General features: G+C 30.8%; 1 protein-coding gene across 6 annotated transcripts in view; it reads left to right on the top strand.

Moving 5' to 3' along the window:
• LOC118184756 (neural-cadherin-like) overlaps positions 1-14,047 on the top strand; it is a 639,735-nt gene that overhangs the window by 398,164 nt on the left and 227,524 nt on the right. For all 6 annotated transcript variants that reach the window (XM_085823079.1, XM_085823083.1, XM_085823080.1 and 3 more), the window contains exon 2: positions 1,672-1,815. In XM_085823079.1, the coding sequence (XP_085679205.1) occupies positions 1,672-1,815 (144 nt within the window). The remainder of the gene's footprint in view (positions 1-1,671; positions 1,816-14,047) is intronic.

Genomic DNA, 14,047 nt, shown 5'->3' with positions numbered 1-14,047 from the left:
TTAAAATAATTTAGAAGGATATGCTTTGCATTCAGATTCGACTACGCGTTAAATAAAAAAATTTAATTAAGTAATTTTCTTTAAAAAGTAAAGTAAATTTTGTGTTTTGTTTTGTAGAAATAAAAATATTTTTAACTGTAGGATGTTTTTTAGATAAAAATGCTACGCGAAAAAAACATTACAGCCAAACACAAGTTTGATTTGTAGTAAAACATGATCTAGTCGGTATAACAAAGTTTCAATCAAATATGCTTTTCTTTGAATTTTCCTTTTATTCAAAATCATTTCTTTTAAAGTTCATAAAAATTTACACTTTTATAAAATTTAAATATATATAATATTCTGTCATTCATTTATAGTGACTAAACTTCGAGTCCTTGAACCAGTTCCTTTGCACGATATTCAATAAATTAAAGCTTTTTCTAATGATAAATTAATTTTTCCATAAAATGCTTCCCATGATGTCATAAACATATTTTACTCGTTATTATAATGACAAACTCTGTTGGTTTTGATAAATAGTTATGCCATCCAAAGTTATTATGCATTTTTTCAGCGGGCGTATGAAACGACACTAAAAAGTTGAAGGCAAACTTCTTTAATACCACTTAACTAGCACGTGATGAAAAAACTTAAAATCATCCACACGTTCTTAAGTGCATATTAAAGCTAATTTTTTATTCCATTAAAGGAGTCAGAAAAAAATAATTTTAAACTATAACAAAAAATGTAACGATGAAGAATCTAATTAATTTAATATCAGAAATTTCAAGTAAATAAAATTATTTTATATGATTGGCTATCGTTTAATTTAAATACGTTCAATGTTCTTCATCCCTCAAATTATTTAAAATTTTTTCCTCTCATTTATTTTACAAAATTCCAGACTTAAGCTTTTTTATATTGTTGTTAAATGTTTATTCACTTTTTTCCTAAACTATATATATTTTTTTCTCTCTGCATAATACTCAGAATATTTCAAAGTGCGAGCCAAATGTTTTTTGAAATGATGCCAATAAAGTTCTTGTGACTTAACGCGTGTGTTGTTGTTAATTTGTGACTTTAGGCCTAAGGTTCATTTGTAGCATAAATTTAATAACAAATAAACACTGCAGTATTTCAGCCAAGCATAGAATTAGTTACTAAATGTTAAACTCTTTCATAATGGAGAAGTTAATGTAGTGCGAATAAAGCAGAGCACGACAATAAATCTCCGTTATCAATCTGTGACGAAATGTTTCCGTAACAGAACAATTAGCTGTTTTCCAAACAAAGTTCTGCCATCGAATTTCCAGTTTTGAGTGGCGCGAAATGAGAAACAATCTAAACATACCTGATAAATAGCTATTTCAATGGATGGTGAATCTGTTGCTAGGAGTTTCAATAACTAGCATTCTGAAGAGCAACTGAAAACTTTAAAACTCATTTATATGTATCAGTGTTTGTATTTAGAAGTTTTATGAATAATTTATTTGAGCTTACTTCTGTAAATTAATAGAATGAGTTATATACTAGATGAATAGAATAAGTGATATTCTTTACATTACAAAGCCATGTATATTGTATTTATGATATTTCTATTTTTAACCTAGCTGTAGTAGAATTTGTATTGTGTACTTGGAAATTTAAACTATTCATCGCATGATATTTACATTGATTTTTCCTTTACAGTGACTAAATACATCCGGATAGGAATCGGGGACAAGAACGACAATCCGCCATACTTTGACCAGGGACTCTATGAAGCCGAAGTCAACGAGGACGAGGACATACAGCACACTGTCATTACTGTCACTGCTAAAGATAAGGACGAATGTGAGTGATTAGTTTTGATAAGTTTTGTTAAAAGCAGTAAATTAATAAGTCAGTAATTAGTATATTGGCACAAATATTACACTGAGAATAAATTTATCTCATGTACTCATAGTCTTCTGGACTACAGTTAATATTTCTGTGCTGTTGTTGTTGTTGCTTTTCCACCGGATTGTGACGAAATCAGATAACGTCGAAAAGACCATTGATTCCAGGGAAATCGAGCACCTTAGAGAGGTCCAAATAGCCCAAAATTTGTTTAGCAGAAGCATGATGTTCTCTTGGTGCATGAGCAAAAGATTTTCATGCCGTCTTTGAAAGAGAGGCAGTCATATGACCGCTGGCAATACGTGATAGCGTTGTCTGGGAGCTCCTATAGCGCCCAAGGTTTAGGGTCCAACCAGGCCACTATTTCTGTACAGTAGTACCACTGTATGTAGCTTTATATCATCTGGTGACCATTAAAATTGAGCTTTTTAATCTTCTTTTCAAAGCAGATGAGAGATGCTTTTTTGTGTAATATATCTTACAGAGTTTTAAAAGTGTAGGAAACTTCCTATAAATCGTTATTTATTACATGAAAGTTATACACAAAAAAATAGACTTAAAGTTTATTAATTGCTTTTTAGCCCAAAGGAGCGTTAGTTCAGAGAAAGGGCTATTAATTTCCTTTTAGCAGTTTGCATCGATTCACTTCTCGAACTGTTGCCACCAAATATTATACAGCCCTGTATTATATTGAAAGAAATTAAATAATGAAAAATCTGCATGAATATATGTACGTTTTTCTCAGTGTGGTATAACAACGGTACCTAAAGCGATCCAATTTTGAATAACGTAATCCTCCTCCGAATATGGGCATCTGGAAACCCAAATTTGGACAGATTGATAACGGAGATTTATTTTTGTAATACTTTAACGAATTTTTGGTTAAGAAACTCAACGATTTCAAAACGAGCAATGGCAACACTACGTAAAAAAAAAAATTGTCTCCAGCGCGCGAGACTGTGTATCGGAAATTCTAAAGATATGCTCATTTTAAAATTATTTTGCAATATTACTGTTGAATTGAATTTTATGGTTTAAGTGTGAAGAACATGATATTTAATAAATAAAGATAACACACAAATCGTTAAGAAGACGCATGCCCCTTTGGGCATAATGCAAAATCTGAAAGCTTTCAGATTTTTTGTTTTATTTTTATTTGTTGTTTCTGAATACCGTATGAAAACACTGAACTCTTGACGCATAATATAAGACGTTTCTTCCTGAAATTACTGCAATGAGTTTAGAATCCAGATTATCACCAACATTTTCATAGAATACTAAAGATTATTTCCTGGAATAAAAAGTGAATAGTCATTTTACAGTTAGATTAATTAATTGAATGAATACTTCAAACTTTAAACCAGCTTCATTTTATAATACTATACTAAGCGTAAATAATAAACTACATATAAATACAAAAATAGTAATAACAATAAAATGTAAAGCCTGCATTTAAAGTAACAGCACAAATATCTGGATATATTATAAAGTCTTCAAGAAAGTATTGCCTTTTTGTCTGCAATGAAATAAATGACACTGTAGAAATTCTCATATATTTAATTTATTCAAAATTAATTTTTACTTTTATTTCTTCTTGCATTTTGAGAATATTTATGCACATTTTAAAATTTATTATATCGATTTATTATTTTGGATTTTCTGCTAGCTTTTTGTTAGATACTCCATCATATTTTTATCGTGTTTCAAGTCCATAGATATCATCTTCTGTCCAATTCTTTGCGAGTTACCTTTGATTTTGTTTTCCTAGCAGTTTCGTACACGCAACGGTTTACTATAGCGCAAAAAACTTCAGTGTTACGAGCCTGATGAATGTAAAGTTGGTACCTTCTTGCATAATGTTTCTTTAGAGACATAGACAATTCTGTGCTCTTTTAATTATTTATTTTTCTTGATAATAATCCGGTGGGATATCTAGTCAGTTAATTTAATCAAATATTTTTATAAACAATGACACTTACTACTTTCCAATTCCGCTTTACTAAAAGATGATAATACCAGTTTCGAACAACACAACACGCAAGAGGAGTTTCAGTTTAAACATGCTTTGCGCTGAGATGTATTTCTTAATATATATCACCTTTTCTGACCATTAAATAAAAGGCTTTTAAAATATTAATCTCCTATGAGAATATGTGTCTTCGGTGGTAAATTTCAATTCTAAGAAACGCATTAAATAATAAGCACCCATCGGCAGTACATTAATATTCAGATGTGTCGAGAAAAGTTTCCTTCTGAGATGTCCTTATTTATGCAGCATAAGGTGATTTTATCAATAAAATAAGAAGTGGAAGTTTTTGCTTTAAATAAATCTTTCAATTTTTCTTTTGCATTCTTAGTATTGCTGGCAGCATCATTAGATCATTAAGACATCAAATTTAGCATCTTTGAATGACACATTTAAATTACCATTTTATTGGAGAAAACTGATTTTTTTATTTTACAATTTTGGTGCACATTTATTGAACATGATATATTTATATCAGCATTAATAGTTTTTAACTAATTAATAAATTTTAAGTTAACATAAAATGTAAATAGTTTGAAACGATGAAAAGTTTAAAATCTCTTACATACCTGAAGGACGACACTAAATTATTGAAACTCATTTATGATATTTCGCAAGGTTTTTTTTTACGCTTTATATTATGCAGAACAGTTTTGGCCTAACTTAATTTGGCAGTTTGTCATCATCATTCTTACTTGAGTAAAAGACGAAACACCTTCGCATTTATTAATTATTGTTCATTGAACGAGAGGTGGTTTGTTCCCCTTGAAAGTCAACTAATTTCCGATCAATAGCAATAATTGTTTGTTTTTTAATTTTTTAAATTTTTTAATTTCTTTTTCAAAGTTTGAAATTTTGTCATTCATGATTTAAATTCAAGTCCCCTTAGAAAGGTTTCTTAGTGATTTACATTCAAGTTCCTTTAAAAAACAATTTTCGGAATTTAATTCCTACATATGGGTTCCCGCATTTTGATACATTTTACTAAATTTATATTAGGAGATGATATAATCAGTATTTCTTTAGCAAACAAATTATTATTATCTTACTTTGCAGCTATTGCGCAAGTATTAGAAAAACTTGTTTTCAAATTCAATGAATTTTAGATCATTCAATTTATTATTTTTAGAGTAATTTTACTTAATTTTATTTAATGTATTAGTATTACCACAAATCATTTTTTCAAATCAAGCACACTTTGTCATTTAAAATTTCATTTTATCATTACTGGTAATTTATCTTGTAAATTTATATAAATTAAATAATAGCAGTTATGTATAATTGGATAATAATTGTTAAATAAATACATTTTCATTTAAATTTATAAGGTATTTCTCCCACTTCCCTAGCGTGCGTTCGTGGTGTAACGGTAGCACGCTGGGCCGGTATTCCAGAGGTCCGTGGTTCGATTCCCGGCGAAGGCGGTTGCATATTTTTCATTTCCCTGGCTTCCAAAAAATCCTAATGTCTCTACTGTGGCGCCCGAACTAAAAGGGTTGTGGATGATGATTCTCCGCACCCGGGATTTGGCGACTAGGTCCCCTAAAACCCTAGTCGCCCTTTAAAAAGGGGAGTTTATAAGGTATTTCTCCCACTTCCCTAGCGTGCCTTCGTGGTGTAACAGTAGCACGCTGGCCCGGTATTCCAGAGGTCCGTGGTTCGATTCCCGGCGAAGGCGGTTGTTAATTTTTCATCTTTTCTGTTTCCAGTTAACCTAATGACTCTACAAAAGTTACAAACGCTTTATCTTGGAGTTAACTTTTAGCTAAACTTTATGGCTCTTAACTGTTTTAAATGTCAATCTCTGGATCTGTGGCAGCAGTCAGGCAACGTATTGCTCCATCATAACCTCGTAGTAAAGTAACTTCAGCACATTAAGAAGTTAGGTTTGAAATTAAATTATTCATTATTTCTTCAGTCCAACACGTTCACAATCTGTGTAATACAAGAAAACAAAATTCGCAGCTTGCAGTAATAACAGAAACAAAATGAAATTAAAATAAAATAAATTTGTTTGAATTTAATTTTGCATTTACAAATAGAATTAATAAATGCCTGGTAAGAATTAAATTTACAAGGCAAACGCTTCTACAAGCTCGGCTGCGGCTGTGAACATCCACGAACTGCTACAGCCAATAAACCTAAAGCCGATTCAAGTAATTCAGACGCTGACAGAAATAATAGCGAGACAATCAGCGATAACTCCAAAATCTCTCTTTCTGTCTCGAATTCAAACACTCTTTGCTTAAATACATTAAAAACTTTTCATCCTGATGTGAATTGACTAAATTAGAATTGACAATAAAAGCAAACTAATAAGGTAACTTGTTAATAAATATAAAATTCTTGCAAGCAAACTTGGGTATATTGTACAGCATAATGACTGGTAAAGTGAAGTCCGTGTTGTAAGTTACTGATTTCCAGAGAACAAGAGGAGCTTATTCTTTCTACTTTCAAAGTAAGCTGAATTGTTTCTCTGTGTAAAATTATCATTTGAAATGAAAATCTACATGGAAAATATATGAAACTTTATAAGATTTTAAACGTGATATCGTTTATAGCAGCGATTCTCAGCCGGTGGTACACAAGAGAAAAATAAGTGGTACGCTAAAGAAACAAAGTATTTTTAACTATTAAATTAAAATAATCTCGTGAAGGAAAAGAAAAATTGATAGTAATTTCCTGTTATCGAACTCTAAGTGAAGATTTCAAAAATAACACACTTATTAACTTTTCGCTGAACAAAAAAACAAGAAAAAAAATCAGAAATCAGGGGGAAAAAATGGAAAAGTGGCATTTCAAATAAAGCTATTAAATTTTTATTGCTTTTTGCACAACCTATTTGTGTAAACAAGGATTTTCTTCCACGTTACATTTGAAAATTAAAAGTGGATCCAAATTTACGGTTAAAGTTAAGCGAAATAAGACCAAACACAAATAAATTGATCTCTCTTAAATAAACCCAAATTTAACACTAAATTTAGAATTAAAATATTATAACTTAAATTTTGATAAGTAAAATTATAACCAATTTTTAATCTAATATTTTTATGCATGCATATTTAATACAGATAACCAATAGGTTGTGCAAATGGCAATAAATATATATTTTAATTGACAAATTAAAAAGTAATCATTGTAAAATGTAGTAATGGTACTAAAGATTTTAAGTTTTTGTTTAGACTGTACGCGTTAGTCAGAAGTTTGAGAACCGCTGGTTTAAAATTATGAGAGTTTTTAAATGAAAACTAAATACAAAACATATAGTAAATTTATAAAGCTTTATGCTACGGGATTATGAAAAAATATTATTCTTACGTAAGAAATATTAGTTAGGAATGAAATTTTCATTTCAGTATTCCAAATAGGCAATTAAAATGTGAGAAATCTTATATATTCATTATCGGATTATGTAAAACTGCTCATTCGTCAGCGCATAGTCTGTTTTATAAATTATATATTTTATCATTAGTATTTTAATTTTATTTTCTGTAGCCAGATTAATATTGTGTGCAATCGAGTTGTATATCAAACTACGTCTCATCTCATTTTTCAGAACCAGTTTATATTTCAAAATATTCTAATATTCTTTCTAATTCCCTAATGTTATTTAAATAAGCTAATAAATACTTTTGTTTATTTATACTGAACCACTTAAGAAAACACAAACTCTTCTTTTGCTCCAAAAACAGAGAAAAAAATGACATTCTGTCGTAAAACTTTAATTCCAACAAAAATAGCAAAAGTAGATTTCGATCAGAGGCATTCAAGAAAAGGAAAAGAAGGACAAGAGAAAGGAAAGAAAACTCTGTTATGCGTCGAAACAAACAATCAAACATTAATGAAGAAGAAACCCATTAGTTTGTTCGATATATCTGCACTAATGCAACTACTATCTTCACACGTGAAATGGCATTAGATTTTTTTTTCCCTTCATGCCTTTCACCTTTGGCAAACGCCTTGATAACCGTAATTTCAGTTTCAAACCGCTTTCCTTTTTTAAAAAAAAGAATAAGTGATGTAGAAAGCGAAAGAGAAGCATAATAATAAGAAAAATAAAAGGACATGATTTCCAGTGCAATTTTTGCTTTCTTGTATCACAGCCAAATCACTAACAGGACGTCAGCAGGCGAAACGATAATGACAGAGAACTGGCTTCCCACCTCTAGAAAAGTGGTTTTTCGGCGTAGGCTTTCCCTTTTTGCCAGAAAATACAAAAGTGTCATCGTAAAATATAAGGCTCCAAAATGGATTAGAATTAAGGCCTGTCATGAACCAAAAAAAAAAAAAAATAATAATAATAAAACAGTCGTTTATGAGAAATATTTGCGTTCAATAAAAAGCAAAAATAAGCAAATAAAATTCCTACTGACTGACATCTAGGAAATAATTCTGCGATCATGATTCTAAACATTCATGATTCTTTTTTAATTGAACGCCACATACGCTAAATTTCTTGTTCTTTGTACTTATAACCAACAGCTGCAAATATTCATATTTCGCAAACAAAAACCTTTTTATGATATATGAGTTTATAATTACCTCACTTTAAAAACAAAAGATGTTATTAAATTTTAGAGACACCAAATAATATGAACCTTCTTGTTATGGCCATTTCCTTTAGATGGCCGCATTAATAATGATTTTCTGGAAGGATAGATATCACTATTAAACGCCACCTAAGACTATCCAATCAACTGAATATCAAAATTATCTAGAACATGGGTTTTAATCTTAGATGGGATTCATTGTAACTGACTCAAATGAAACCAATCATGCCATGAAATTTAATTCAGATTTTTATCGCATTTTTCTTTAACTGCCACACCCTTTAAATGTTGTTACCATCAGAAAACTGTAGTTTCACAATATTATTCTTTAGGCATTCCTTACATTATTAAATTTACGCATTTATGAAGTTTAATCAGTTTAGCTTTAATTAACGATAACTGCTAAAAACTGAAGATAAACGTTACACTCTTATACACGATTTTAAAGTTTTCGCTAGTAAGATTTTAATATAATAGAAGAAAGTAAGGTGACATTTCTGCAGAATAGATCATTTTTCACAATATCGGCAAAGAAACAATGCTTCGAATTCTTTCTCAAAGTGATTGCTACGAAATTTCCGTCACAACAAAAACAAAAACTCGCTTATAACTAGGTTTTTATGGGGTGACTTTTGGAATAAATATATAGCTGAAACGTAGTAAACTATGCACTGTTAATAGAGTGATAGAATGCAATTCATAAACACTGCTATTAAATTTTAATTTGACAAGAATTTTCTAAAGTCAAATATGTTTCCTTCCTCCTAAGTAAAAACTAATTATTATCCCAAAGGGACAATGTTCCCAAAAGGGCTGTTAATTTCATTTTGGCATTTTGCGTTGATTCACTATAAACTTTTCAATCACTTTTAAAATTGTTGCCACCAAATATTAGAGCCTTGTATTATATTTAAAGAAATTAAATAATGAAGAATCTGCAAAAATGTATGTATGTTTCTTGCACTGTGAGGAAACAACGATACCTAGAGCCATCCAATTTTGAATAACGTACGTTTCCACCCGAATATGGGCATCTAGAAACCCAAATGTGGAGTTTGGAATTTGTTTTATTATCTATTTCATATTTTGTAAAGCATTTATGAGTTTTTGATTAAGATAGATAACAATTTTAAAGCGAGCAATGGCAAAACTGTACGGAAAAAAAAATATTTTCAGCGCTCGAGACTGTGTATCGGAAATTCTAAAGATACGCTCTTTTAAATATTTTGTGATATTACTGCTGAATTGAATTTTATGGTTTAAGTGTGGAGAACATGATATTTAATAAATAAAGGTAACACACAAAATGTTAAAAAAGGCCCGTTTGGGCGTAATGTAAAATCTGATAGCATTCAGATTTTTTTAGTTGTTTTTAAATTTATTTTCAACATTATTTTCAACTTCAATCATTACTCATCTACTATCTTTTGAGCTTACAATTAGTGGTCGCTGGTACTGGTGTGGATCAAAATCAATAACGTCATGATCTTGCTGCATTTCTCTTTTCGTAATCGTTGTCACTGTAACATTGAAACTTGTTGAAAACACAATCCTGTAAAGGTTTTTTTTCCGCTTTGGTTTGATGGTTGATTTGTTTCATTTTATAGTTTCGCAGAAACATTCATGCCTCTACTAATTTTCATAATGTGTTCACATACTTATATTTGTAATAATCTTACTATTTCGACTGTGAGTATTATAAATACACATTTTGTCATTGTTATCTACTCCAATTAATATAGGTAATCCACACGCAAGCATTTCGATTTGTGTGATCGTAAAGTAAAATATTGAAATATTTCTGTAGCTTCATGGTTAACGTTCACCTTTAATTATTGTTTTGTCATTCCACGTATCTGTATATCTAAGTGGTTGGTTGGAAAATTATGCTGAAAAACGATACGATTATTTATCCATGAAGACGATTATTTACCCATACGGCGATTATTTACCCATGAAGAGTATGCCTTCTTTGAGTACGATAGCTTCATGTAGACCCTTCTGCGGAACATTGGCTGGTATATATGCTAAATTAGATGACAGCCACAAAGACTTTATGAACTCATCTTTATGAAACAGGGCTGACGACAGATTGCCAACGTTCCCTAAATTTAAATATACTAACAAAGAGCGACCTGTGGTGGCTAGATATAACTCCCTGTGTGTCCCCAGCCAGTGCAGTATTTAAGTATAAGCTACATAAATTATAGCACAAGGCCCCCACTTTCTTGGTGGTCCCCCAAAAATTCAAATATAGTATTAAAATATAGTATAAAAGACTTATAAAGGGCCCCATATCTCAAATAGCTTAGGGCGTCATCAAGTCTAAATCCGGTACTAGCAGTAGGATAGTTTATTTACCCTTATTATATGTTAATACGGGGTGTTTCTAAATGAAGACCGGGATTTTAATGCTTTGTAGTATTTACTACGTAAAACTTAAAATCATAATACATGAAATGAAAGATCAACTCAAACAGTTCTGTTTGTTGGTACGGGCATGCGCCAGAAATTGATAGTAACAAAAATGGCGACTAGCGAACAGAAAGCTTTTTGTGTGATGCAGTTTGCAAAAACCGAATCTGTAGTTAACAACTACGCGCAACGTGCGTTCCGGATTAAGTTCAGATGTGATCCCCCAAGTGATAATGAGAGATTGATGTGATTTCTACCTGTTGGGGTTCATGAAGGATCGTGTGTATATGCCTCCACTACCAGCTGACCTACCCGACCTAAGAAACAGGACTGAGGCAGCTGTTGCAACAGTTACACCACAGACACTAATCAACGTTTGAGAAGAACTGGGCTATCGACTTGGTGTGTGACGAAAGGTGCTCACATTGAACGCTTGTAAGCTTGTAGGTATAACTGTTTGAGTTGCTCTTTCATTTCATGTATTAATTATAATTTTAAGTTTTACGTAATAAATACTACAAATAGTAAAAGTCCTGATACTCTTTTTCGATTATCAAACCTAAATCCTGAGCAATGTATAATTTGTAACGATAGTTTTCTTTTTTTCAGTTTGTTGAAGCCTTATGATCTGTCTTATATCGAAGACTTTTCAGTATTCTAGAATTTGATTTAGTTCTTAGCAGTGGCGGCTCGTAATAAGCACTGTGGAACTGCAGCACCCCCTATTCCACTTATTATTTTTTTTAATATTTAATATAGTGTGCCCTTTAGTCTTTAATTCTTTCTTTATATTTACAATACATAATCATTAAAATTAAAATGTCAATAGCCATCCCCAGTATGTGAAAAAGGTATGAAAGTCTTTGATTGGAACTGCGCGTTTCACAGTTCCAGCGACGTAGTGTTTGGCTGTTCTGCGCATGCGCACACAGAAATCAGTACGCGAGCCAAGGGAGAAAGAAAAACACTGTCGCTCTTGCAGTGCCGAAAATGTGGCCGTGTTGTTGGAAACGTGATTTCTTTTTACTCCGCGCGTGTGGTATTCCTCCACAAGGTGGAACTTCATTATACGGACCATAAACAGAGTTCATGAAAATTTTCAACCTTTAATTAATTGCCCTGCTGAAATTCAATCAACATCAAATGCAGATCAAACTATTGCAAAAGCAACGGAATTTTAAAATATCTAAATGATGATAATTTTAAGTGTTGGTTAGCGATTTTTTATCGGATTATGCCTCATGTTGAAATAGTATACAACTAAATGCAATTCAGAGAAATTATTGTGTTTAAAATTAATGAATATATAACAAATTTCAAAACTGCTATTTTAGAATTAAGAAACTCAAAGTACTGTGAGAATTTTTCAGACACTGATGGCAGAAGCTAAGGAAATATGTGACTTTATACTATGTATTGATATAATGTACAAATATTCTTCCTGCTAAATTGTTTAACAACAAGAAATGCTTCACTAGTTTTAGGTATGAACATACTGTAGAGGAAATAGTGACCACTGAAGCATATCCAATGATTGACAAAGAAAAGCTTGAAGCTGAACTAAAAGTATTCTATTGTAGGTCTGATATCCATGAATACTGCAAATTAATTGATCTATTGAAATTTATCTTCGAAAATAATCTAGATGATGTTCTTAGTGAAATTACGAAACTGATAAAAATTCTCTTGAGAGTTCCCATGACTACATCAGAGGCAGAACGCTGCTTTTCAACATTGAAAAGAATGAAAACTTTTCTAAGAAGCACTAGGAATTTCGAAAGACTAAATGCCCTTGCATTGTTTTCAATGAAGAAATATTTCCTCAGTTGTCATACAGAGATCAAGGAGAAAATTATTCATCTTTTCTCACAAATTAATACAAGAAGAATGGATTTCATTTTAAAATGGCTAGATAAAGTTTGAACTGTGACAGTTTAGGTTAAAGTCATTAAGAAATGCTTAATTTTTTTCTTGTAAGATTTCATGAAGTTTCAAAATAAATTTTCTTTTTATACATGTTTGTTTCCTTTTACACAATTTTAAAACAAAGGTTAATTTTTTTTGGAACAGCACCTCCACTAATTTTAGCTACGAGCCGCCACTGGTTCTTAGTCTGTTACAAACACTAAACGTTCTGAAATTTCTAATGTTTTGTTATCTCAGAGTATCATTTTTATATCATTATCTTTATATCAATTAAACGAATAGAGTAAAGATTTAGAAAATTTCCGCTTTTATTTCAGCTGGTACATCTAAAAGACTTTTCAGTATTCTAGAATTTTATAAAGCTGAAATACTGAGGAACTCGAAGACTGAAATTTAAGTGCCTTTGTTTTCTTTTTTTTAATACATCGATCACACTAATCACTTGTCACTGTTTAAGTACTGTTTTAAGTGAGGCAGCTTGAAATATTTATTTTTTAATGGAAATCGTACTGCGAGTTAGCGAAATTTTATAGGAAGAAGCGTAATAAAAAATATTTTCCAATTAAATTTCCTCTTAAAACGGTTTCAAGGAGGATCCTTTATACGAATATGAGCTATTTATCATTCTTAACGCGTTCTATGTTTCGTTTCATTAATAAAGCATATTTCGTTTTGCTAAAAGATGTTTATTAATATAAATGGTTCTTTACGAGAGCACTTCGTTAAGTATTAAAAACATTTCACTAAGGGTTGAAATTTTGTTGAAAGAAATATTTATAATTTATTATGCAATAAGACGCATGTAAAACTTTAATAAAGCCAAATTTTCGAACGGTAATTTAAAAAAATTCTTAAAAACGAATGCAAAGTAGTAATGGATTTCCGATAATTTTATTCGTTCATCCCAAGTAGTACCATCAGAAATTTGGAAGGTAATATCATCAGAAATTAATTTATTATTTATATAGCTTTACTGCTTTCTTGTGATCAGTTGACTATAGATAGTATATGCTTTATCCTTCTTCCCTTAATATTAAAGCATACATAAATTTGCAAAGTGCACTTACTTTTCTATTCTGTGTAAAGTGAACAAACTTTTAATTTGTCAAATCCGGTTAGTTTTATAATTATCGAATACTGCTATGAAAATGCTCTTGATTGTTGACTACTTAATAAAGTTTCTAAAAAATATATCTACACTTTATAAAAGGCTTTCATTGCATAAAGAATTTTCAATTTATTAAAACGTACATCTCAAATGGTAAATTTA

Source organism: Stegodyphus dumicola, chromosome 1, assembly GCF_044657685.1.
Source record: "Stegodyphus dumicola isolate Sdum_Otavi_A_Nest chromosome 1, ASM4465768v1".
In the NCBI taxonomy this organism is placed as follows: Eukaryota; Metazoa; Arthropoda; class Arachnida; order Araneae; family Eresidae; genus Stegodyphus; species Stegodyphus dumicola.
The sequence above is the reverse complement of the archived record's forward strand: the minus strand, read 5'-3'. Positions and strand labels throughout refer to the sequence as shown.